At 35.9% G+C, this 27,926-nt stretch overlaps 1 protein-coding gene across 1 annotated transcript; it reads left to right on the top strand.

Moving 5' to 3' along the window:
- The first annotated feature begins 139 nt into the window (after window positions 1–139).
- On the top strand, window positions 140–26,492 carry LOC133533556 (intraflagellar transport protein 81 homolog). The gene is made up of 11 exons (XM_061872554.1): window positions 140–556; window positions 6,511–6,716; window positions 9,417–9,604; window positions 12,194–12,315; window positions 12,572–12,703; window positions 13,644–13,775; window positions 14,121–14,321; window positions 22,130–22,249; window positions 22,553–22,723; window positions 23,888–24,274; window positions 24,661–26,492. The coding sequence occupies exons 1-11, from the start codon at window positions 410–412 to the stop codon at window positions 24,826–24,828; spliced, it is 1,974 nt and encodes a 657-aa protein (XP_061728538.1). The 5' UTR covers window positions 140–409; the 3' UTR covers window positions 24,829–26,492.
- The last annotated feature ends 1,434 nt before the right edge of the window (window positions 26,493–27,926 follow it).

Raw genomic sequence — 27,926 nt, 5'->3', positions numbered from 1 at the left:
CGCCGCTAGCTAGGTTGTTATGCCCTCTAGTAGATATTATGCGGGCTTCAGAAATTGCAGGCTTTTAGGACACCCTCTTTGTAACTTTTTTTTCAGACTATCTGATAGATGGCGCTAACCATCTCAAACTATAAAATGTAGAATACCAGTAAACTTATTATTCCGATTCCAATCTAAATATTATGGTTATGTTACGTTGAATCCATCGTAAATCATAATATCTGAGATATGATTAATGATAAATAGGTAGGTATTAAAGTTTTATGCGTGAACTTAAACGCAACTTATTTTATGGCATCATGACTGCTTTCGAAGTTTCCATGGTGATCAAAACAGTCAACATAACTCTTTGTTGAGAGCGAAAAGTTTCGAAAACTACAACGATAAGTGATTTTCTTGCTCTAAAACAATGACGGAACAAATAAAGTTCATCGTAAAGGAGATAAACGCAAGTTTGGGGCGGAAGTACGACTTGATAAAGTTCGACGCCTTGGATGAAAAACAGTTACTGCAACTGCTCGTCGATTTACTCGTAGCCTTTAATGCGGGCGAAAAGGTAATTAGTCTTTGTTTTGGCTTAAGCCTTGTGGACCTTTCCTACTTTTATCATCATCATTGGCCAGAGCAACTTTAGAAATGATTGCTGCAGCGGAGATCCGCGGTGCGGCACATATTTTCCTGTGACTGTATAGTCCAATCGCAGCACCTCCTACCTAGATTTTAAGTAATAACAGGACCGATAGGTTTTAAAGATATCTTGGTACCTACATCAGTCGCAGGGTAATGCTTTAACACGTTTACTGTCCGTGCCCCGTATATCGGTCACGGCAAGCCTCTATTACATAGCCGTAAGGTTGACAGTTCAGTTTGGGACAGTGAACTTACGTACGGCGCATAATTTCCCATTCGTAAAAGGTTCCTCTATCTATCCCTTTTGCAAAACATCTCGTTAATGAAATACCTACCCTAGTAGCAAAATATCTTGTCTTCAATATTCGTCCGATATTGATCTTCTTTCTCTTTTTTTCTTTCGAAAAAGTAGGTAGGTAGATTCTTGATTAAAACAAAATACCCCTTTATCAAGTTTTGTAAAATTTTCGCTTCACATTTCAGTTAAAAAGATTTTAGGAACGGAACGTTTTTAATATCTGCTACCCACTGCCACTCAATTAAGTAGGTGGTACTGGCACTGTTGAATGACCATTGATTGCTCCTTTTGGTATGAATAGTTGGTTTAGTCATTTCTTGAGTAGACTAAAGCTGGGTCCACACTTGTATCATTTCGCCGTATCGTATCTCTGACGCGTATCAGTATCATGATCGTTAGTGTGGACGCAAAAATATCGTGCACTGCAACGCGCCATATCTGATTGCGCGCCATCATATATAGTAGGGTCTTATAGATGTGCTTGTACGTGCGCCCGTGAGGGACAGAACATACGTAATGCGAAAAAATTAAAAACACGTTTTAACATACCAAAAACAACCTACGTAATTTGTTCAGGTTATTTGTTGACCACCATAAACCATACTAAAATTTATGGTGGGGAATAAAAAAATGAGTATATGACAAGAACAAACATTTATAAATAACGCTTTCTCGTCTAGTCCTACTGAAAGTTCCATAAGAGCATCTCGTTCGGTCATCTGCCGGCTCTAAGCTGGACTTTATGTTCGTAACTTTCATTCTGTTGGTTAATGTGTTCCTGGTACCTCGCGATACAGGCAAAGCCTAGTGCGGAGACCCCTGCTACATTCTGTAATTTGAATTTCTGGAAATAAAGATTTAATATATAATAATAATTTAGCCTATATACGTCCCACTGCTGGGCACAGGCCTCCTCTCATGCGCGAGAGGGCTCGGGCTATAGTCCCCACGCTAGCCCAATGCGGATTGGGAACTTCACATACATCTTTGAACTTCTTCGCAGATGTATGCAGGTTTCCTCACGATGTTTTCCTTCACCGAAAAGCTAGTGGTAAATATCAGATGATATTTCGTACATAAGTTCCGAAAAACTCATTGGTACGAGCCAGGATTTGAACCCACGACCTCCGGATTGAAAGTCGGACGTCATATCCACTCGGCCACCACCGCTTTTTATTAAAGATTTATTTTATTTATTATTTATTATTTACCATGTTAACACAACCGGATTAGGACCAACCTCGAAATCTCTGGAACAGTCCTGAAACTTGGTATGTATATAAATTAAAGGCCCGTTTTTCATGCCCACACCGATTTCACATTAGGGGACCTCGAAGAATCTCAGCCATCTTGCAAAATGGATACGATGCTAATAGTTATACGGTGCGTCCAAAGTGAGCGTCCATACTTAGGATACGTCAGCTCGATACGATACGCATGATGGTGATCGGAAAAATGATACAAGTGTGGACCCAGCTTAACACAATCTTGTATTAGACAAGACGGTAGTAGGTATAATTAAACGCACTAGGTATTCAATCAATAGGAAATTGCTTGAATGGAGAGTACTCAAGTCGCCACTAATGAACCTTTGGGGCCCGGTCAGCTTTGAAGCAGTTCAATGTGGACTGTTCTAATGCCTTTTCAAAATCACCATTTACTCCCCAGACCAGTAGGCTCAATTGTGAGACCGAGACATCTCTTTAAAGTAATGAATGATTGAATGAAGATCATTATGTCAGGCAACAAGTTGTTCATAAATAAATACCTTAACACTAACATACATTTTATAACAATATATTTTAAAACTAAACGCTACAAATCACATTACTACGTTATTGAATAATGAATATTTACGTAGCACTGTATAATGGGAAAAGTAGCGCATCTCCAGTTCTTTAGTCGTAAAATGTGATTTACGAGTAGAGATGTCCACACGTCCACACTTTTGGAGTGTCTACGCGAGCGCATGCCTTGGCTGGCCATGCTTGCATTCATCGAAAACGATTTCAATTTATGTTGCAGTCCAATTCATGTTGCATTCCAATTCTATCTGATTCTGTGTCGCGCTTTTTTAGACTTCCATCTTGTTAATACGACATTATTTTAGTTATTAGTGTTATTACTATACTCGTCGAAGTAACTTACCTATAAATTGTATATATAGATGTCAATCATAATGAAAAAATCAACGGTCAACTCTGGCCAACGACCGATTGGACCGGCAATCCAAAGATATGAGTTCGAGTCCCACGTTGGGTTCGAGTTTCATATACAATTTATAGATTGTAATGTGGTACGTACCACTATATAAAAGGAACCACCTTATATTCATATTTCTGTGGGAAACACCTATGTGCAAGCATGAGTGTGGCTAAACAATAGGTACCTAAGTTTATATTTTCAGTTTCTTTGGCAGCACATGCGAAAATGGTAGAGAATATTTGCTGGTCAAATATAAGTACATAATGCTTGTGGCGCCTCCACGTGCCTATTACACTATACTCGGTGGGTAAAGCGCGCAACGCAAATTGGGTTATATATTTGTTTGAAGAGGTCTATACTGTGTTAATTATACCTACATTTGTATTGCGATGCGAAGCCAATTTAATCTGATTAAGTAATTTACCTGTGGACCCGAAACTTAACATTAAAATAGTAAACGAACCAATTGATCTTATTATCTTAATGCTGAGTTAACAACTCTTTTTATTTACGTCTTCAAATCTCCTAAGGTAAACAAGTTGTTATTAGAATATCTCCGTAGGTATTTTTATCTTGCGTACAATTCCATTAACGTAATTTTATTGAATTATTCGGAGTATTGCCTATCAAAGTTTAACACGGTCAAAGTTACTTGATTCGTGGGAGATATTAATTTAAATCCTTAATCATTCAAGTGCCATTTAAATAATGAGGTCGTAAATAATAATTTTCTTGAATCTTTGCTACATTGAATTCCCGTTTTCTTGAGGCCCTAGGTAGGTAAATGTTATTAAATCAACTAGGCATTTCAAGGCCTACAACTTCAAAAGAAGCCTAATTAAAGATTGTTGGAAATTGTGCAAATTATATTAAAAAGATTTAAGGAGCGGCACTTATTACCTAATCGTATTTTATCTATAGCCTTACCACGACTGCTTTAGCAGAGTGAAGTTGACATAATTATTCGCTAACGTCTGCGTAACTTACTTTCTATAGGTACATCTCACTGATATGCGAGTACGAGTGAGATGCATAGAATTAGTACATTACGATACAAGTGTGAAATTCGCAACGAGTGGCGATAAAAGGTTTAAATTGACATGAATTGCCTCTTTGTACATGTATTGTACAACGTTTTACAGTACATAGCGCCCTTTAAATCTAGATTGTAACGTAACGTAATGTGCGAATTATCGCACTGGTACCACCTATCCCAGGTAACGGTAAGTAGAACACTTCTTTATTTCAGAAATAATATTTTACATAAGAGGTGAAATGGAAGGTAAAAGATTAGAGACACTTTTTTCATTGCTCTTGAGAGCAGTAGATATAAGATAGATTATGCAAAGTTTTGGATTCTTCATCTTATAGATATTCACACAGCATCAAATATATTCACACTACTTATGGATTGGCCTGGGTTTTTACGGAGTTTATAGGTCAAAGCGTTATGTAGGCTACTCAGAGCTTTTTTCTGGAAAAATCCACGTTCCCGAGGGAAGCAAGGGATAAGAGCCAAGTTATGCTCGCCACATGTGCGATGGTATGGGTAAGCGTTTATATTTTAGTTTAGGGTTTTTAGAATTAGGGTTTGGCTAAAGTTCCTATATAATTCACAAAAAATTAACCCATTGGACGATAAATGTCTGACATAGTTCTGATAGTGATAGTCTATTTCTGGAATGTATTTATGGTCATAGTTAGTAGCTAGTTAACTCTTTTTGTTGAACCTGTACATAAAACTATAATAAAGATAATATAAGGAAAGTTACGGCCGGCCGCACTTACCCGCAAATGTTTTAGAATTAATGCGATTCTTTGGTACCCTTATTGGGTTCAATACGAATAGTGTTACGTACGAATGTTGCGATAAATTCCTCAGATTTGTGTAAGTATTTACATATATATATATATCGATCTTGGAGTTCTGAGAGCGGTCACGTTTGAGCAGGAAGCAGAAAGATTTTGGTCCGTGTACATGTAACATAAATCTATCACGAAGGGTTACACAATTAGGTACACATGACGCGAACTGGGACGAAACTTTTTTGTTGTAACCTTTTTTATATGGAGGATAGGCAGGCGTTTGACCACAATCACACCTGATGGTAAGTGATGATGCGGTCTACGGTGGAGCACGCTTACCTACTTATGAGATACCTATTTACTCTAGCCTTGAAGAGATTACCTAATTTTTATAAAAACGTGCCCTGATTTCTGTATGATCGTTTGCCTGTAAATTGGAGCCGTAGTAGAAGCAGAGTGGATGAAAAAGTATACATATCCCTTCCATTGGAATGACAGTGCTACCCGCGTCGCCATCAAGCTAATCGTTAACGCTCCGGAGCGTAGCGTAGTCATCTCTCTCTATCACTCTTCCATCTTAGTGCGACAGTGACAGTTGCGTTTCATTCGCTACGGAGCGTTAACGATTGGCATGTTGTCTACGCGGGCTGGTGTAAGTGTTCTCCAGAAGAACTGTTGCTTATATCCCGATCACAACGTGAACTTTAGCTGCAGTTGACCGTTATACTTTTGTACAAAAATCTAGCATCGACGCTGCGCTTATGCTTATAAGTTAGTCTAATTAGTGGCATTCACGTGTGGAATAAATATATTTATCTACACAGATATCATAAACCTTCCATGATGCCTTCAAAATCCGTAAATAATGGCCAACATTACGATAAACTGTTTTGTTACAACAACTTTCTTTTCTGTGATAATGTAGTTATTGCTTCATCAAAATCGATTTGGTTAAGCATTCAAATTTGGAACATCTCTAAAAAAAAGCAATTCGATTTGACCTCTATTCTAATATCAGTCGAGATGCCTTATTCAAAGAGCATATAATCACTACGTTTTAAATGAAATGTCAATTGCATACAATTTTGACATATCTCGCATCTTTGTTTGTATCGAATGATACTGAAATAGGCCCCCGACTCTAGTTTGTCTCTGAATTTAAAAAAAACTACATGCGTGAAAAAAGTTTTTATTTACCGCCATTTGACATACAGTTTATATTTTAATTAATTTTAAGTATAAAATGAAAATGTTTTGTTGTTTTTAAGGTAACTTTAGCAAAAGTTTCGTGTAAAAATCGATAAAATATTTCGGTAACGCCACCATATATCCGCGAGTTCCGCCAAGAGAGCAACGATTTGGCAACGAGTAGGTTGTAATTTGGGTCTGTGAATATTTCATAGAATGTTTATAATATGTGTGTAGATAAAATAGTGTACTCCTGTGATCTTTTTAAGAAACTCACTTCGTTCGTTTCTTAAACCCACACTCGTGTATTTTAATGCCTTTTATTATGTAGCAGTCACATAAACTACTATTAAAGCAACTTGTAAGTTTATTATCACTTCCAGTTGGACGTTCGCGACGATGACCCCGAGACCGTGTCGGTCCGTCTGCTGGAGATGCTCGGCAGCGTCAAGTACCGACCGCCAGCGGGCGAGGATCCGCCGAGGTTCCGGGCTCTGCTGCTCGCAGGTGACGCCAACACTGTGCACCACGTGCTGTACTGGCTGCTGGCCAACAAGGAGCACGTCACTAACACCGCTTACCTGGCCAAGTACGACTTATCGATATTATTGAAACCACTTGCTAACAGAGCGTCAAGTACCTACCGGTAGGATCCACCGCGGTTCTGCGCTCTTCTGTTGGTGGCCAAACAATGTATAATAAAGTGATAAAAAATAAATTACATTATTCACTTCTAGGCATCGGCATATACTGGGTGAGTGTGTGGGAGCCAATTTTTTGTTATAACAACGAATAATTTATTTAACGCTTTTTTTTAAATATAATTTCCAGAATTAGTAACTTATCATCATTGTCTAAAAATGTATGTTATAACCTTAAAAAAGCGGCCAAGTGCGAGTCGGACTCGCCCATGAAGGGTTCCGTACCATTTATGACGTATTAAAAAACTACTTACTAGATCTCGTTCAAACCAATTTTCGGTGGAAGTTTGCGTCGTAATGTATATCATATATTTTTTTTTAGATTTTTCATTCTGTTATTTTAGAAGTTACAGGGGGGGGGGCACATTTTTCTACTTTGGAAGTGTCTCTCGCGCAAACTATTCAGTTTAGAAAAAAAAAAGATATTAGAAACCTCAATATCATTTTTGAAGACCTATCCATATATACCAGTGGCGGCGCGTCACAAATATTCGTAGGGAATCCGGAGCTAATTTTGCTTTCCTTTTCTCCATGAACCTATCGTGAAAGTACTCAACAGGCTGAAATTAGACAAGCCGGTGGGAATCGAGTTTTTTGAACGATCCGCCACTGATAGATACCCCACACGTATGGGTTTGATGAAAAAAGATTTTTTGTTGTTGTTTGTTTTTTCTATTTTTGTGTAAAAATCTTAATGCGGTTCATAGAATACATCTACGTACCAAGTTTCAACAGTATAGCTCTTCTAGTTTCGGAAAAAAGTGGCTGTGACATAAACGGACAGACAGACGGACATGATGAATCTATAAGGGTTCCGTTTTTTGCCATTTCACTACGGAACCCTAAAAAGCAACCATAACGTAACCAGTTAGAAAACCAAAGGTACTCGTTTAAGAGAATGCATAATTATATTTTTGGACACCTAATAGATCACGTTTCTAGGTATCGTTTTATTTGATAAAGCAAACTGAAATATCATGGCGAGTAGCCCTATCTCAGCTATTTTATCGTTTTATCTGGAATTAGCATACTTATTCTAGAGAGTGTCCAAATGAGTAATGACCTTTCCGCCTTTGCTCGGGAAACATCTTGTTATTTTATTATGTAAATTGTTTTTTAACTATTCATGAATCCATTCATATTTCAAGTTATTATTCACCTACCGAAACCTATTTTTTCTCGACCTTTTTTCCGTCTCGGTTACAATGTCTAATTTAAACATAGCAGGAAAATAATATCTTTTCAAGAGAAAAATATCTTTGTTGACTACGAATGCAATTACTTGGCCGTCTCTCTATATTATAATAAAATAAACATTAGAAAATGTCAACGTACATTGATAACATGTGTGTTACCTAACTGACATGTTAAGGTGTTATTTATTTTAGTAAAGGCACATTGAAAGGTCACTAGGTAGGTAATTTGACAGAGTACCTATCTGAATGTTATATTGTATGTCTATGTCTGAATGCGTGTTCGCCTACCTTTATTTAAAACGTCCAAAAGTTTTGAGCGATCAGCCCATGTTTAATGATGTTCGCAATAAGTACACTTAACCAATAAAGTCAAACAATTTAATTATTGAATGCGAGAGAGATTTTAGATTTTGGCTTAGTTAGACACTGACTAACATGACAATTCGAGTTTTAGTTATTCGATCGATGTTTTTGGTTGAAGAAGTATCAAAAGTGACATTTCTCTAACCAAAAATGTCACTTTTGACATTGACAGATCAGTATCCTATCGGAAACAGTTCGGATAAATGAAACTCGTATTGATCTATAAGTAAGTAGTAACCTTGACTCAAAGTACTTTTTACTTGTTTATCTTTCAGTAAGGTTGGAAACTAGAAAAATAAACTACGTAATAATGCCAATGTGAGGTCGTAGCGTAGCTAACTTTCGGAGATGTTGTAAGTTTATATATTTGATAGACAGACAGACAGCACGCTTAATACTAAGTAATTAATTTAAGTTCTCATAATAAGTCAATTGTAAAAAAAATAATGGGAATAAATGATCTTTAAACCTATATCGTAAATTATATTTCAGGTAATATTCAATTGAAAAAAGTGTTTTCTTGACGTGACTTTCTTTTTCGGCTGTCGGTTAAAATGTAGCGTACATCCTTTGAGCCAAAAATCACGCGAATCGATTCACACATCATTTATCAAAATTGCCTGTGGTTACGCTACGAGTATGGTGGAATACACATAGGAACGATATATAATAGACTTATATACTGCTGAAATACTTACCCTTTCTTTTGGTGTGTCCGTAGTCGGATGAAAAGTAATATTAGAATTATATATATATTTATTTAATCGTATGGTATGCATAATTTTGAAGTTGTTAACTCATGTAACTACATCGGGTGTCAGGGTATCTAGATCCTAGAATAATATATAAAAAAAAACTCTTAGATACCCGATGACAAATATAAAAATATGTATACTTCTTACTAGCCGATTAGTGTCCCTAAAATGTGTAGGTGAAAAATACAATTTTAATTTAAAATATGGAATTCGAAATATTATCGTCTGAATTCGCAAGATTCCTCACTAAATAATAAGAAATTTCTTTTTATAGATATTTGAAGATACCAGATATACCAACCGACGTAGCACGTAATAATACTATACAAGATTTACTGGACTTGTACCAGAATCTGATAGATGAATTTAAAGAGGTGCACAAGCGCACTAGGATGTTACAAAAGGAAAATGCGTCTGAAATCATTAATGACATCAAGGAGATGGCGGTCGAGCGCGATATAGGTAACAATTTCCTTTCAGCAAAAGCTACACTCGACTTGTGAAAGTATTGAGCGCACTTAGAACTTAAAACCTTGTCATTTTGAAAGGAACTTCGCTTTTAACGTTGATGTGATATTTAACATTTGAAGTTTATAACAAAGTACTCAACATTTTGGTACAGTCGAGTTCATAAATATATGTATGAGCAAATCCAAAGCTTCAAAAATAAATGAGCATAGAAAGGTACATATGCATCTGAACAGATTAACCAATCAAAAATATGTATCACCTGTCATATTAATCTGAGCGAGTATCACAATAATATGTAAGCAACTGAAAACTGATAAATATGTACAAATAAATTATTTAACCAAGTGAAAGTACATAAATACCTACGCAAAAGTTTTTTCCAAATATTTATAAACATGTAGTGGCACCAAAAATATCTGTACTAACATTTTACAACTTTGTGTTAACACGTAGAAGTTCATAAATATCGGAGTAAAACTGAATAAATAAATCACCTGGTTCTCACGGCCTACTTATCAAAATATATAATAGGCTTAAGTTAGTTTTAAGTTTAGAGATTATAAGTTACTCTGTAATTATTTTGTTCTTTGACATGACGTGTTTGAAATGCTCGGAAATTTTGTATATTTTGATATAGGAATAAATTTTATTCATTCAATATTCAATGCAACACATTAATCACTATTTGTATATGTTATTATACATTTTTTATGTAGTAATAAATAAATAAATGTTATTAGACTTACATATATTATACCCTTACAACAACCTTATTTATAAAACTTTACGAGCTTGATTTAGTTAAATTATGTTTTATCGTTTTCTTGCAAATAGATACGTCAAAATGACAGACAAAGACAACCGATTCATAGCTAATACAGGCCTGTAACGCGTTAATGAATAACGCCCTAAGACTTTAAGCCCTTTATTCATAAAACTTGGCAAACATCAACATCAAGAATAGCTTATCATTTTTAAAATTGTAAGTGGCCAGTCATTAGAGTTGATAACAACCTCATCATAAATCGAAAGCAGCAAGAATGGGTAAGAAACCGCAAACAAACACTTATGACACTTTTATGACTTGACACTTAAAATGAAAGAGACAAATGTATGATTTGACAGTACGGTAGTCATTTCGATGATCGTGAAATTGTTAAGTCTTATGTTTGTTTAGATTATGGTAGTTTATATATTTACGAACTTATGTGTTCACATAAAATTGTAAAACGTTAATACAGATATTTTAGTGCCACTACATGCTCTTCAAAAATCTTGTCCGTAGGTATTTGTGTACTTTCACTTGTTAAATAATTTTGAAAAATATTTGTATACATATTTATCCGTTTTCAGTTGCTTACATATTATTTTGATACTTGCTCTGATTAATATGACTGGTGATATGTGTGATAAGGACATAATTAAGTACTCAATAGTTTTAAATTTATGACGTGTAAAATGTACTATGTTTATATTTACCAATAAAGTCTGTATTCTGTATTCTGTACATATTTTTGATTGGTTAATCTGTTCAGATGCATATGTACTTTTCTAACCTCATTTATTTTTGAAGCCTTGGATTTGCTCCTATATTTATGAACTCGACTGTACTAGAGCTACACTTAGATAAGCTCTTTGAGAATGGGATAAAATAAGATGAATAATGGTATGAAATGCGATTGCGGTTCTAAGTGGACATGGAGAAATATAAACGACTCGTAGCTTTTGACGTAAAGGGTGTCAGTTCATTTGTCAACGACGACTCAGTTTAAGCAGGGCTAAAAAGTCTTTGTTCATTTGCTCATGTCATAAGAGCGAATGACAATGGCATCGTGCTTCGTTTCGGTTCGACTCAGACGAAGCGAATAGTGAAGAAAATATGAATTTTATATTATGAATTATGAGACGTCTCTGCTCAAGCCGACTCGCCGTCGATAAATGTGGTGACTCCATAACTGGCCTTGTGGCATGTGCTTCACTTTACTCATTGTTGTTATGCTTGCACTCACATTGGCTGTTAAGCAAGAAATATGTTGCATTTTGGTAATGGTATTTGGTAGTCAGAATAAACAGAATTATGAATATTATGATCTAAGGACTATTAAATTCTGGATAAAGTTAAATCAGTGTATTTGATGATTATAACATTTATAACACCGACGAAGCTCACAAGCATCTCGTATCTTAAAACGAACCAGGAACCACATCAATGTCACGTAAATAGGAATAAATAATAACCTCGTATGTACGATTACCTATTAAAATATTTTTATTGAGGAAAATTGTAAGAGAAACAAAGTAAAAGTACTCACTCAAGTTGAAATACATAATCTCTGCCTACTAACCAGGCGTAACTAATTTGTTATTAACTTGAAATTATGCTCCGCAAAAGTAACAAATTGTAGAAAATGACTAATATTCTTATATATACTCGTACAACGAAGAAGAATAAATTTCGTTACATGTGTTACAATGTTAAATTCGGTCTTTTAGCCAACTCTTTTTAATCCAAATTACGCTTTTAATTTAGTTCTAGTGAATTATTTATACGTATTTCAAGCTCGAGTTATTTCTTTACAGTTATTAAGCGATTAGAGAACGTGCAAGTTAATTTGATAGACGTAGGCAATAAGGAAGAGTTGATGAATATTAGCAAGGCTCTAAGGGTTCAACAGGAAATGACGAGCACGCTGGAGCACCAGGTAATTAGTGGTGAACACTACGATGTTGTATTAATTCGTTGTAATTACCTACTGTGCTTAGAAAATGTATATATGGTACCTATGTGAAATGAGTTTCTATAAATTTAATAAAATCATAACAATATTTTCGCTTTGTACCCTTATTTTATTGGTATTCGTTCGCAAGGCTGATTGTTTTATTCGTTTCTCCTTTTCCGGAAGCGTTTTCGAGTAAATGAAAATTAGTGTAGATAATTCATTGCTTTTTTTGTATTAGTATGAGACTCAACAAGCCCAGTTGAAAGCCGCTTCGGACCAATTGAAGAGATATTTAAATGTCATACATGGGCAAAGTGCGGCGCCGAAAACTGTTAACGACGTGATTAAACGTCTGAACGAGGAAATTCAGGTAAGAAATTATTAGTAAGCATATTCTTGGACTTTTTTGTATTAGTATTGAAGTAGGTAGTTAATACATAACACTAGACCCTACTGTCATAGTGTTGTGTTCCTGTCGGTTGAGTAAGGTTGCCAGAGTTCAACGAGGGGTGGGAGGGTTGTTAGGGTGGGCAACGCGCAAGCAACTCCTTTGGAGTTGGAGGCGTACATAGGCTACGGAGACTGTTTACCATCAGGCGGGCCGTATGGTTGTTTGCCACCAACATAGTATAAAAAAAAAACATTTACTGCCAGTGCGAGCTACGCGCTACGAGCGTAGCCGTTAACACGAGAAAAGCGTCTACGAACAGAGAACCCGCTTAGCGGGTTGCTGGCAGGTGGGAGATTATAGGAAGAGGCTACGTACACGTACAACAACATGTTTTAATTAGCAGATAAGACAAAAAATCAACCAGATTTTTTTTCCTATTTGTATATTTTTTGTTCATCGTTTGTTCTTTGTCGAATAAATCACCACTTTTAATTTTACAAGACGTGATGCGGAGCGATGGAAGACTAGAGGCGCACATGATTCTACTTACGCATGCTGCAGGGGGTATTATGATTAAGAAAAAAAAACCTCTTTGATTACACTGTTAAATTTTCACTAAAATTTTGTGAGTTTTATCAGACTACAATAAAATACCTTATTAGTAGCAAGGTTATTTTTATTTCAAATATAAATAATATGTAAATATTTTATTCTATTTGTTTTAATTAACCTGCGGCGTACTTAACATTTTTCAGAGAAATCATTTCTGAAGTTTATTTGATTAATATTTCCGAGTTTATCGAGTCCAATAGGTGGTCTGAAATTTCATTTATATAACCCAGTTTCGCGGGAATCCTTTTTGCTTTCATTTTATGAGATGCGCGTACTAATTGAATTGAATTTATGAATGTTTTCATAGCTGAACAGCTACCTCGTAAAGGAGAAACTGCCGCAAGAAGCTGCGCACCTGCAGAAAGAGCTGAATATTATGCAAACTATTGCCATGGAGCAACATCCCACTCGGTCGGATTTAATGGCTGTGCAAGACAAGGTAAAATTATTAGTAGTTTCCTCGTTTTGCATAATTGGGGTTTCAAAGTATGAAAATGTTTTGTTTGAGTTTGTGTACAGAAAGTAATATTTTTCAATGTCCTTTGGGTTTTGTTGAATTCTTTCTTTGACATGAAGAAGTTTTTCAGACAGACAGCTAATATATGTTTCTGATACGTAACGGTCTTTCAAACATAAACATACACTACACATACATACATAAACTAGATACTTAGTAGACACAGTTACTTTCAATGATATCTGATAGAACTAAGTGTGCCACAAATTGGTTAGCAGAGCCAATTAAATTATGGCTACCTATAATTTTAAATTGTTTGTTCATCAGATAGCTGTGGTGAACAGCGAAATCGAACAGCTCGTGCAGCGTCGCTTGGCATCCTCGACGCCGCAAGAGGACAAGCTGGCGCCGTTCCGACAGCAGGCGGCGGTGATCCGGCGCAATAAGGACGCCAGTGCCGCGCGCGCCGATGAGTTGGCAGCGTCTCTGCGCGAGTATGAGGCCACTCTGGCTGATTTGCAGTCTCAGGTATGTCACGTGGCGTCCTCGATGCCCCAGGACAAGCTGGAGCCTTTCCGGCAGCAGGAGGCTGTGATCCGGCGGAAGAAGGACGCCAGCGCTACGCGCGCCGTCTAGTTGGTCACGTTTTCCTTGTGCGAGCACTTGCAGTCTCAGCTCAGGCACAATGCCTATCGTCCACGATGCCGCAAAAGTTGACGCCGTTCGGCAGCAGGCGGCTGTGCTCGGGCGCAATAAGGACGCTAGAGCCGTGCGCGCCAATGAGCTAGCCGTGTCCCTTTGCAAACACGAAGCCACTCTAGCGGACTTGCAGTGTCAGGTATTGCACTCGCCTGGTATCCTCGACGCTATATATAGCGTACGACGTCAATAAGAATCCAAAGCAAAATTAGTTGTCTTCAAGGTTAGTTTTACGTTGTACCTACTTACTGTATAGCGTTGCACTATACATTTACTACACCGTTAATTTTATACTAGTAAAAAAACTGGATAGTAGTCTTTTACTAGCTAAAGCAATTTAAATACTGTTTTTTTTTTAAATTAAATATGCCTTTCAACTTTTACTTTGGCTACAGCAATGAAAAGTTGATTGTGATTTATCCTTGAAAACCTGGTTTGGCTTAAGAATGCTGTGTAGTAAAATAAATTATTTCAATTTTTATTTATTGCATGTTTATGATTGGAAATAGATCTGACTTCGTAGTTCTGTATGTGTGTACAAAATTTTATTCGTTATCATTATTTTACACTAGCGCATAGTTTTGTTTTCAATTAGTGACTCGATATAAAGCAAATCCGACAGACGAATGTTACCATTTTAAAACCACAGAAAATTTAAGATGAATGAATGTTGAAAAATGTAAATATATTTTATTTTATTTTTCGAAAACTTAATGTAACATTTGGATTCATTGTGTGCAAGCATTTATGGCGTTTTTATCTGTAAAACCATTAGCAGTATTGTGTCGAATTAATATGTCCTGAAATCTGCCGTGTCAGAAAAGCAAAATAAATACGCCAACGCCTGCGAGTTGCGTCATGCCACTTTTACATCCCTTGTCACCTCCGTGGATGGAGTTTTTGCACCACAATTAGCTACCTTTGTTAAACACCTCGGGGAAGCACTTGCATCACGCTGGGACAGATCCTTGTCTCGCGTTTTGGGCTGGCTGAGAGCTCGTATAATAACTTCAATAATTAGAGCGACCAGCATGTGCATTCGAGGCACCCGCCACAAATGGAAGCCAGCAGCGAAGTTATTTGGTTTCGATGATGGTGCCGCCCTTCCACACTCCGACTGACAGACTGACTTATGAACTGTATCACTACCATAGTTAATTTTGTGGTATCCGATATTTATTTAATTAATTTCTACTGTAATCTGTATTGTATTTGCTTTATTAACTGTAGTGCAAATTACTATTATTAAGATTAAATAATGTACACTGATACTGCTTTATACTTCAATTGAATTAAGGTAGGTGCTGCAGGATGGAGCCTCTTTAATCAGTAACTTACATTTTTTAGTTAAACAGACTATATTTTTCCGTATCAGTCACAGAACATGACAACCTAGTTGTAATATAAAGAAATTCTAAGAACCATATAATTCACAGCAGGTGTGTGCATTAGCGAGGTGCGGTACCATTATGTGAATGCCAACGTAATAATAACCTCATTCCATACAATGACAAGTTACACCAGACGCTTGACAGTGATGTTTACATTTTATTAGATTACATGAATACATGGGTTAAATATATTGCAGGTGCTTTTTGAATTTGGTGAAATAATTTTTTTGTCTCTCGTTTTCTTCAAAGAGACATATTACTTATTATCAGGTGTGTCGCACACACGTGTCACTGTAATCATGTTGTGATCTGATATTATGTATACGATATGCGAACATTATTGATTTATTTCATTACCTACTAAAGGGAATTTGATATAATATAAATGTTAAATTGTATTATTGACATTTGAATTTGTTTCTCTATCTTTGTAACGTTTACATGTAAGTGTACTGTGAAAATATGAGTATGAGAAAATATGTATAGTATAAAAATTAGTAACTTTTTCTCCAATATGCTCGGAAATGTTCACCTTATTGTAGCAATAATAATACGGGAAGTTCTTCGTTATGGAAGTTATTACCGTATTGTTTTTTTTACTTTGTTAAAAAATGAATCCACTAAGGAAAACGCAGACAGCCAGTTAATATAGCCGCAGGCTGCATCTACACGACCCGGTCAGCATCATTTCAAGCTATAGGATAGAGTCTTAATAATAGGATAGAGTCGTAATTAATAAACAGACACATAAAGTTTATATGTATGTCTGTGTGAAACTTTATGTGGGTGTGGGCGATGGTTGGGCCCCTCCAATTGGTCTGGCTACTTACTAAATGGTTTGTAATAGTTCCCTGATGGTCTGGTAATGTTGATTATCAATTTTTAACAAAATTTTCTAAAACATACATCAAAATCAGCCATGAGAATTTAAGAAAAGTTAGTTATATTTTTACCAACCTCTAGCACCTTATATAATAAGTAAGGTCTGGCGGCCCTGGGATCTTGCTCTAATACATCACAGTACATCACAGTCGTCATCACAGTGCGTGTGCGTTTACATGTACGCGTGAGCGTGCGTGTGTGTGTGTGTGTGCGTGCGTGTGCGCGTGTGTGCGTGTGTGTGTGTGTGTATGTGGATTAGCGTATGTGTTCAGCCTATATGTTATGTATAGTTAATAATTTACGCGGTACAATAATTACTCTGTATCATCATACTCGTAACTTATTTGTTACAGCCGTTTTGTGAGTTTTATCTTACACTTATACAACAGTAATGGATGGATATCGATTAGCTTATTTACATTACTGTTGATGTATGCCAATTGCGCTTTATATTGCCTTTTGGCAAACATAGATTTACATATAGCTTGATAAGGGGGCAACACTGTTTTCACGTCGACGAGTTTCAATTGTAGGGTTAAAATCTAGGGTTTTGTGTAGCCTGAGTGCTGTACTCAAAACATACAGCTTCCTGATGGTTAATTGGTCATTAATTTCGTATAGTTCTTTTGTAGGAAATCTGTATGGTTTTGAGTACATCACCTTAAGCAGGCAGCGTTGCCCTCTCTCAACCTCCAAAAATTTTGTTTTGGCAGCGCCACCCCAGACAGTAATACAGTAGCTCAAGACAGGTTGTGCTAAAGTTATAAAAAGTTGATTCAGTAGTTCCTTAGTAGTAATATATCTAAAAATCTTGAAAATCCAATTAAGTTTTCTTATTCTATTGTTTACATTTTCGGCGTTGATCAAGTACTACACCTAGGTATTTAGTGAATTTTACTTTTTCCAGTTCGATGCATTCACAGGGGGAAGGATCATCTTGGTTACACTTGGTTATGTGTATTTTTAGTTTTAAATTAACATTAGGTTGCGAACTGTCATATTCACTAAAACATAATAATATAATTAGTTTTGCTGGCATTAAGCGTAAGAAGGTTATTTCTAAGCCATACTGCCACTCTGCAGAGGCCTGCTTCTGCACTTCTGAACACTGACTCCCAGGATTCTCCATCGAATACTATAGCTGTGTCATCAGCATAAGAGCCGATGTGCCCACCACATTGTAGTTTGAATTATATAAATATGAAACAACGTGGGCCCCAGAACGCTTCCCTGGGGGACACCATAAGTTATATCCGTTTCGTTGCTAATGAAGTTTCCTATTTTCACTCTTTGCGTACGCCCCTGCAAGTAGTCATTCAGCAATTTAAGAGGTAAACCGCTTATGCCAATTCGTTCCATTTTTTGCGTAAGAGTGGAGAGAGACACGGTATCAAACGCCTTTTTTAGATCTAAAAGATCTAGAGACATTTCTTACCTTTATCAATTTTATCGGTAACTAAAGATGTTAGGGATAGTATAGCATCTTCTGTGGATCTGGACTGCCGAAAACCAAATTGGATAATTGTTTACGTCATCTCTCTCTCCACTCTTATGCACCGGTGTCACAATCAACTGTTTGTGACACCGGTGAGTGGGGCGGGGAATACTTCTCTTGCAAAACAGAGGTTTGCTAGATATTCTGTGTCGATATATAAGTACGATCAATATGTTCGAGCGAATTTCGAGTTCGAGCATATCGAGCCATGCTCAGTATTGGGTTCCGTAGTTACACTTCTATCAGAATAGGCTATACGGGGCTGTTATTAAGTATTCTGTACATAATAAAGCAAAAGGGAGTGTTACTAAGAAAGGTAGATTTTTTGTTATCACTCAAAAATGGCTTACTGATCATATTCTCTATAGTTTTCGTTCAACTTTATTTAAAATATAGTTATACAAATAAAAACTGTTATTTACATTTTATATTTGAAAGAATAATAGTATAATTAGTGACTATTAATCACAATTCAAGATTTTTCTTTGTAAGTCTAAGAGTATTGCGTACTAGTGCCACTTAACATTTACCTGATACCTACTTAACTTGCTGTTGTTACATTGAAAGTAAGTATTAAGCGAGGTGTAGATTGGCAAGAACTTGCATGCTATTTTTATTACATTGCGGTATCTGATCTAAATTTTAAAAGAGTTTACCTTACTCGTCGTAGTAGTCGGCAATGTAACGTAAAGTACATGCAAGTTCTTGGTAGTCTACTTATATAAGATTGAGCGTACCTACGAATGAAATTGCAAACAATATACAAGCATTTGTTTTTTGAGATAATGCTGAAGAACTAGGGTCTAAATTATTTTACATTATATTGTTCTATTACTGGCCCCGGTGTCCCTATTTTATAGCTTTCATATTGTAATTAATACATACTTACTATGCCCAAACATAAAACCACCACTTCATCGCATTCATACTAAAACCCCCAATCCTTCAACACCCTGTCACATTTCGGAGGACAGAAAACAAGACAAAGAAACGATTTATCTTCTTTAACCCTTATCATAGGCATAGCAGACGCGATTTAGAAACTACATAGGTACGGCATTTCATAACGTGTTCCATTTTAAACCAGCAAAACTGATATTCAACTCTCATTATTGAACATTAACTTTAGTTGGATTTTTTTAATTTATTTTGTATTATAAAATGATCGGCGATTGATCCTGGTCACACCTGATGAAAAGTGAAGACAGGGCCTAAGATGGAGCTCACTGGTTCAGTAGTAGCATATTCACTCTTGCTTTAAAGAGACCGAGGTCTTATTTATTAGATAATACAGATGGCGGGAGCGTATTCCATTCTTTAGCCGTCCGTACTAAAAATGAGGCGGCAAATCGTTTCGTGCGAACAAATGGAACGCCTACCATGAACGGGTGCATTAACTCCCTGCTCCTGGATGTCCAGTCATGTTAAGCACTCCCGGAATATGTCCGATAGAACACCGATAGGCAAGCGACTCGACGGCGATGCTCAAGGCTCTGTAACTGTTATCTGTTGTGTTATTTTTTTATTTTTTTTTATTTAATGTTTATTATGTTAGTACCCTAGAACTCCGTTATTTCGCAACCGATTTGGGAAAAAAATATAAATATGTTTGAAATATAATATACAGATCGGCCCAGTTTTTGTCAACGTATTTAATGCGACTTATGCGACGGTTGCTATGAGTGCTACGCCGTAGCGAGTAGATCCATGGCAAAAACACCGGAATAACGCTAAGGAGATGATTTTCGGGGAACCCCCTTATTTTGCTATTATGTCGATAAGTACGCCAAAATTGCCAAAAATAAATAATATATGACGCGATGACCTAAATATGCTACAAAATATCACATGACTTCCATTATTTAACTTTTGATTGGCATTTTCTATCAACAATTTTCATCTTAGCTAGGCCCCGGGCTCAACAAATAAATTATATACACACCCAGTCAAGTTATAGTGAACTATTACCAACGAATTTTTATTGATATTGACCGTTTTATATTACTTACCTTTGACTTTGAACATTAACTTATATTAACTTTATCTGGCATGTAAATATAATATTGAACGGGCATTTGTACGTGGTTTGAATAAAGAGATTTATCAAATATAGGTCGTGTCATTCACGACGACGCGTACCTTGACTCGCATTGTCATGTAATTAAAGGTTAAATTGGACAAATCTGCGCGACATTGTGGATGACACTAAGTATAACATGTATCTTTTCCATAACAATGCTTTCTATTTTATTTACAATTTTATTTTATGAGTGCAATTTTTGTTAATTCAAATTAGGTACCCTTGCAAAACGAATAATTCAATTGCGTATTTAAATTAAATTATTATTGTTATGTAAACGACACCAATCATCGAACAATTAAGAGAAAATTGGAGTGTTTTTGATATTTCACCGACACCTGTAAAATTTTTACCGCTTTACGCTTTAAAAGTTGAATGTCCAATTCGTCCTTTATGTTTTCTATGTATTTAATGAAACTGGTTTCAACATTATTAACCAATTAAAACTGTGGTTTTTTGCTCCACTCATGGAATGTATGGCGCCATTCATTTTAAAAATAACACATATCAATGAAAAATTAAACTTGAGCAGCTCTTTGGCTCTTGTTTATGGTAAAATCTGGCCAGCGATTAAAAACTGATGGTAAATACTTGTTTTACAGCATTTGTCTATAATAAATAATAATAATAAATAAATATTATAGGACATTATTACACAAATTGACTAAGTCCCACAGTAAGCTCAATAAGGCTTGTGTTGAGGGTACTTGGACACACGATATATATAATATATAAATATTTATAAATACTTAAATACATAGAAAACACCCATGACTCAGGAACAAATATCCATACTCATCACACGAATAAATGCCCTTACCAGGACTTGAACCCGGGACCATCAGCTTCGTAGGCAGGGTCACTACCCACTAGGCCAAACCGGTCGTCAAATCATTCCATTACTGGTGCCTGTCTATATCATTCCATTACTGGTGCCTGTTCTATTATAGGGGTGATTACTATATGTGTTTACAATAAGCCTCAAAAATGAAACTCGTCACTTAAAGTGTTAAAACTAAATCTCGAGCAAAAGCTTGTTAATATCGATACAGTTTTATACTTATTACAGAACGGTATCGATCGACTTTAGGAAACTAGTAAGCAAGTCATATAAGTGTATATTATATTTACTAGATATTTATAAACAAACATTCAAGGGCCCCATTTGACTCAAAGTAATAAAATATCTTACCACATTCAATAGATGAGAGACCATACTGCAAAAATTGATATATCTGTCATTACATCGTTATTACAAAAGTAGCCATATAATTATCATATCACGTCACATTCTCGAATTAAATTGGACCCGAGACGAATAATTAAAACGTAAACTTAGATATATTAAATCGTCCTCAAATGTCAGATAAGGCGTTAAATATCAAGAGCCTTATCAATGAGGGAAGATTTTCAATTTTCTATAATCGGTCATTAAAATGTCGATGATCCGAAAGATTCCGAGAACACTTGCGTGACTTGCCTGCGAAAGCGACGTCTTTTTTATCAAATCAATATCTCATTTGAGTTTCGCTTTTTATCTGTCGTAATACGTAAGTGACGTTATTTTTATGAAATTTGAAGATTTTTCTTATCTCTCCGATAAGTCATCTAATGAGATATTTTATTATTACAAACATAGCCGTTGGTGCTTGTTATAAAAAATATTGTAATGATGAGCAATTTCTATTTTTCAAGTTGTTTTTTGTCTATTAAGATGTTAAATGAAACTCGATTAAGAGCGCCTTTACGTTGAAATAATATTCGACAATTATATTATATATTGTCTCAGGTTCGTCAACTTCTCGGAGACACAATCCTCAGGGGAGAGGAGTTAAAGAAATACGTCAACACGCTACGTACTAAGAGCACAATATACAAAAGACAGAGGGCCAACTTATCAACGTTTAAGGTAGGTACTTAATAAATAAATATTAAAAAACTATCACTTCTACAAATTAATGTACTTACTTCACTTTTATACAAAGTAAAAATACTTATTATATGCTTTTTTAAAGAGAGGACAGCTTTTAAATTAAACTACTGCTAGTATTTTATTTGTTATTTGTGAAGTACCACATTTAAAGTTTTATAAATGATATGCTACCTACATTTTTGGTACTTTAGCTACGAAATATTTTTTAAATACAGTAGACAATTAACGTAAGATAAAATACTGTAATTTGGTACGAAATATGTCGTGTTTGTAATAAAGGTCGAGGCGGGAATCTTAACGCGGACGCTACATGTCCTGAGCGCCGCTGATCCTACCGTGGAATTGGCTCTAGTGAATCACAAGAAAACGAAGATTGAAGACGATGACGCCGCCGAAAAAGAACTTAAGCCGGCGGATTTAGAGAAAAAATCTTTGCATGACTTATCGCAGGTAAAATATGCCAGTATTATGAGTATTATATATCTTCATTTAGGTACGACTGAATTAAGTAATCCAATGTACAGTCACCGTCAGATATATCGGAGCGGCCAAGGTGCTCACAAATATCTGAACACGCTTCTATTGTCAAGGCGCTAGAGTCCGTGTTCATATATTTTAGAGCGCCTCAGTCGCTCTGATATATCTGATGGCGACTGTACCTAACAATTTGATGTTTTCGGGTTGACTTGAATTATTTAATGTTAAAAACAATATTTGTGTAAAAAAAGCTGCTTATTTATGTATTAACGTCAAAAATTGGGCTCGTAATATCTTACTCCGTTATAGTTTCTAAATGTGTCACCTTGTCACTTTGTCTCATATACACGGTGTAACATGAGGAAACCGAAAGAAACCACGCACTTCTGAGGCCAAAAGAAGGAAAAAATGGTATATGAGTTTATGTAAATTTCGCCAAAAAAAAAATTTTTTTTGGTTTGATTTTTTAAAATTTTTGAATGTATTTGTACATGTACATAAAAAGTTAATGGTAAAACTTTTTTTTTATACTACGTCGTTGGCAAACAAGCATACGGCCCGCCTGATGGTAAGCAGTCTCCGTAGCCTATGTACGCCTGCAACTCCAGAGGAGTTACATGCGCGTTGCCGACCCTAAACCCGCCCCCCCCCCCCCTCGTTGAGCTCTGTCAACCTTAATTACCGGCAGGAACACAACACTATGAGTAAACTGGCATTGAAAACGAAATTTTACGTTTTTTTTTGTAAAATCTAGTTTTTGCAAAGGGTATTAGTCACTTTTTGACATCTATCAATAGGGATATCTAGACTACGCCCCATAATTCCATCATCGCCATCAAAAAGTCTTTTTGCACTAAGTTACAATAAAAAAATGTTTTTTTTTATTTTTTAAATTGCTATTAACTCTGAAACTAGGCGAAATTCAGAAATGTTTATATGACATTTTAGTCTCTAAATGTGATCAGGAGTACATTGTTAAAATCTTTCGGTTTCCTCATGTTACACCGTGTATATCAGACGACGGCGGGGAAAAGGTCAAGTTGACTTAATTCGTGTTAGTAGGATGTGATTAGGTGTATTTTTTGTTTACTGACGTTGTTTTAATATACAATCTATTACATTGATTTAACATTTCAGTTAGTGGCTCAAACAGCTCAGAAACTGTCTCAAGTGCGCCAAGAAATACAACCACTCGCGGACAAAATAAAACCGATAAAAGAGCAATTTCAATCAGTACAGCAGCAATACGATCAGAAGAAGCGCGTTTACGAAGCCACCTCCATCAACATTACTTCGCAAATGGAACCATTCAAGAATCAAGTGAAAGAGTTGACTGACCAACTCAATAGTAAGGAGGAGGAATGGAAAAACTTGCGGCAAAAGATAACAAAAGCCGAAAGTTTACAAGAGGTTGTGATGTTTGAGATGAAAAACTCAATGCAATCCCCGCGGAGACCCTCGAAAACCGAGACTTTGATGAAAAAGGTTGCTGATATGGAGCAAATTGTAAAGAACTTGGAGGAGGTAAGCTGAAGTGATTGTAATTATATATACAACTATATATAACTACTCGTTATTTTTTTAAACGTCAGTAACTTAGTAAAAATAATTGAGACTTCGATTTTACTCATGGTTGTTTATATCTTACCTACTTATTGGTGGTATTAACTAATTATTTATGGGTATAAATAAATATAGGTAACTTACACAACACGTTATTAAAATCGCCGAGGTTCACTGTAAAAGGAGAATAAATGATATTCTGGCATCGAAAATTATTTAAACACCTATAATTTTAAGCGCCACTAGGGAACTATTTATTTTAAAACAATTATGTGTGTTGGGCTTTGAATGACTACGATTTTGAAAGTTTCCCGTCGATAATTTTTTTATAACTATAATTATTTCAGGAACAGAAGGTGATCAGTTCCCGTCAAGGCGTAGTGGAAGAGCAGACGCGACTGTGGGAGAACACGCTGGAGTTGTTGCGCTGCAAGCTACGTGCGCGGACGCAGCCTTCTGCGCGCCAGGGCCGCATGCACATCACGCAGCACTCGCAGATGCTTACCCTGACATAATCAGAGGGATTTGGTTTAAATTAAAGAATCATTTATTGTAGAAAGGATGTAAAGCCTAAGAAAAAATCGTGGTCTCGTGTTGTAACACGAATTTAATGGCACTATACGATCCTTTGGGGTAACGGAACAGTCAAAATAAAAATTGACAACCAAAACTACCGTATGGTGCACGTGGCCGAACAACGACATTAACTTTAGCTGTCAAATTTGAGGCACAAAACTTTAGACTTTATACTTCTATTATTAACTCATTCGCTGCGTTACGGGAAGCATTTGGCCGTATTTGACTTTTCTCCGGTGCGGCAGCTATCTGCGCTCGTCTTACTCTCGGTACGTAGGTGGTTTTTCTGTTCCTGTGTAAGTAATAAAAAGATGACTATACTCCCAATATTGTATGATTTCTATAGTAATCTAAATTGTATTTTTTCTTATTTAATGCATGTTAATTATAAGATATAATGTTTTGAAAAGATGTGTCCCACAGAGTTTTTTGTCGGTCCATATTGGGATACCCTCCTCCAATTGAGGGGGGATTTAAATCTTCTTGGGTCAGAGGTGTAGGGTTAGAGTCGGTGTAGCTTTATTTGACGTTCATTAGCGCATTGTAATATGCCTACTTGAACAATAAACTATCTTTATCTTTATTCTTACTTCGAGTATATAACATTTCAAAAGAAAAAATGTACGGGTAGTATTTTTACGTAACGCACTGAAAGGTTATTGTTTATCTTTGGTGCGACACGGGTGCTATTTGTCCGTAACCCATCACCCCGTACCGCACCGAAAGGCAGGTACGCAGCGCTTAGATTGGCTATTTGTTAGGAAAAAATCTTCTTTCCTAGCTATTGCCAAAATAATGACCTTACCTTGAAAATAGTCATTCATTAATAACAAAGTAAATTAAAATAGAAATACTGCATTTCAGACCTTATTATGTTTCTATCATTACTTGAAAAACTTAAGTATGAAAATATTCATCGGCCTTAGATACCCACGCTTTTGATACAGGTTTATATTGCCCGGGATATTGTTTATGCCGTAACCTTCACAGCTTAACCTTTTAACCGCCGTAGTTTGATATACAGGGTGATTTCTGGGTCGTGATCCAGAACCACTTTTTCTGACTCTGTAAATGATCCACATTATCATATGGTAGTATTTGATTAAAATATAATTAGTGATTTTTTTCTTATTTTTAAGTAAAATTAATCTTATACTAAGTAATCATGGTCACCCTATGACTTTTGACATACACTGTATGGAAAGCGACAAGACGTCACATTGAGTAGGGTGACCAAATTGTATGCAAAAAAAAAAAATTCTACTGGTCATCTGAAAAATAATCATCATTATTGGTGATAATAAATAATTAGCAACATCATTAGGCTCATCTTTGAATTCTGTATGATGTATAGTTCTCTTGTTCCACGACCCCGAAATCACCCTGTATAAGACATACAATATCCAGCTCATTTCGCCGTAGTCTGGTAAATAAGACAAAACTTCGTGGAACTTCGCACCAGCGGCGACGCGAAAAAGCTTGATGAAAAATTCAAAGCGGATAAAAGGTTAAAATTGAGAAAGGCTAAGAAAGATTTCGTGATTATATGTATTTTTAACTTAAATGAGTAATTACACAAATAAAATCTTACTCAGTTCACCGACATTACTAATTTTAATTTAAATACCTACTACCTACTATCTACTGTATTCAATTGAAATTTAAATCAACTTGCTGAAAAGAGGACGAAAGATCTACATAAATCTCTATTTTGCTTTGCAGTCAACCGCCTCCATTCAATATGTAAATTATTTACGGATTTCATTGCATTCGCTTTGATAAAGCTGTTCTTGGCTCTTTTCGACACTTATCTCGTCTTTCTGTTCCAAAATAAGAATAAACCACGAGACTTCCCGCTCAAATGTGATCTCCATACGCAAGTACAAAATTAAATCAGGAGCCGTATTCGAATTTTATCTTATATTATCAAGATAATATAAGATACAATTCGAATACGGCTACTCATACCAAAACTCATACAAATTCAACAATACTCATTTGATATCATTTATAGTGCTTCTCTTATCAATTATAGTACCAACATATAAGAACGAGAGAGATGCACAGAAAAATATAACAAAAATATCAAACGAAGATGAGAATTTCAAACTTTGCATACGTTTTCACCATTTTACGTAGCTCACGCAGGATTTTGGTGACTTTTATGTTGAAAGTTTAATAAGTACGCTAGGTATACAGGGTAAACAAATTGGATGAGACATGGAGCGAAAATCGTAACAGGAATATCACAACATTAATTTCGTTAGGGATCTCGAGCCCGACTTTAGAAATAAACATCACAGCTATACCACTACGTTTGTTTTTTTTTTTAAATTCTGATATGAGTTAGGAGCATTTAAAAATTTGTATGAGGACAGTTATTCGCACCTAATTTTTACAACAATCAAAAAATCGAAAAAAGTCAAACGTAGGGGCAAGCTATGGTTAATATACATCAAATATGTAAAAATATTTTCCATAATGTCAGTAGTCCAGAGAGGAAAATGGGAACTACGTGTGTATGGACAAGCCGCAGTGTCCTTTCCTCTTAACAATGTGGACGATGGTACTTGCCCGAGCTCAAGTGAGCTCACGAATTTGAATACACACAGGAAAGCCAATTTGAAAGCCAAATATTTGCCAACCCGAGGATAAATAAGTCGAGCACCTTGGCAAAAGTAAATCAGTATGACGGCCCTACGTGTAGCCATTTACGCACTCTATTTTCATAAAGTTGTCTTTTTAGAAGGTGGTAGAAAGCAGGTTAATATTTGTAGGTGTATTTTTCGTGAAGACATCCATCATATGAAAAGTCAATGATGTTAACAAAGCGGATAGTTTGTCGTTTGTATTACTTTACTTTTATCTTTTCTTAGGTAAAATGTGTTTTATTTTAATAAAAGTAATCACCATGCGTATATACGCAATAATTATTTTATTATATTGTATTATATGGCCTAGAAATGGAAACATTTTCCTATTTATATGAAAACATAGGCAACATAAACTTCGGAAGTTATGCATGCGACTCATGTCC

The sequence above is a fragment of the Cydia pomonella genome, unplaced genomic scaffold (assembly GCF_033807575.1).
Source record: "Cydia pomonella isolate Wapato2018A unplaced genomic scaffold, ilCydPomo1 PGA_scaffold_178, whole genome shotgun sequence".
NCBI lineage: Eukaryota > Metazoa > Arthropoda > Insecta > Lepidoptera > Tortricidae > Cydia > Cydia pomonella.
This window is presented reverse-complemented; position numbering and strand designations above follow the sequence as displayed.

Bases quoted from the DNA above. Each gene is read 5' to 3' on its own strand.
- LOC133533556 (XM_061872554.1), top strand. From the start codon at position 410: ATGACGGAACAAATAAAGTTCATCGTAAAGGAGATAAACGCAAGTTTG. The intron at 14,322-22,129 runs GTATGTCACGTG...ATATTGTCTCAG, and splicing joins TGGCTGATTTGCAGTCTCAG to GTTCGTCAACTTCTCGGAGA. The intron at 22,250-22,552 runs GTAGGTACTTAA...TTTGTAATAAAG, and splicing joins CCAACTTATCAACGTTTAAG to GTCGAGGCGGGAATCTTAAC.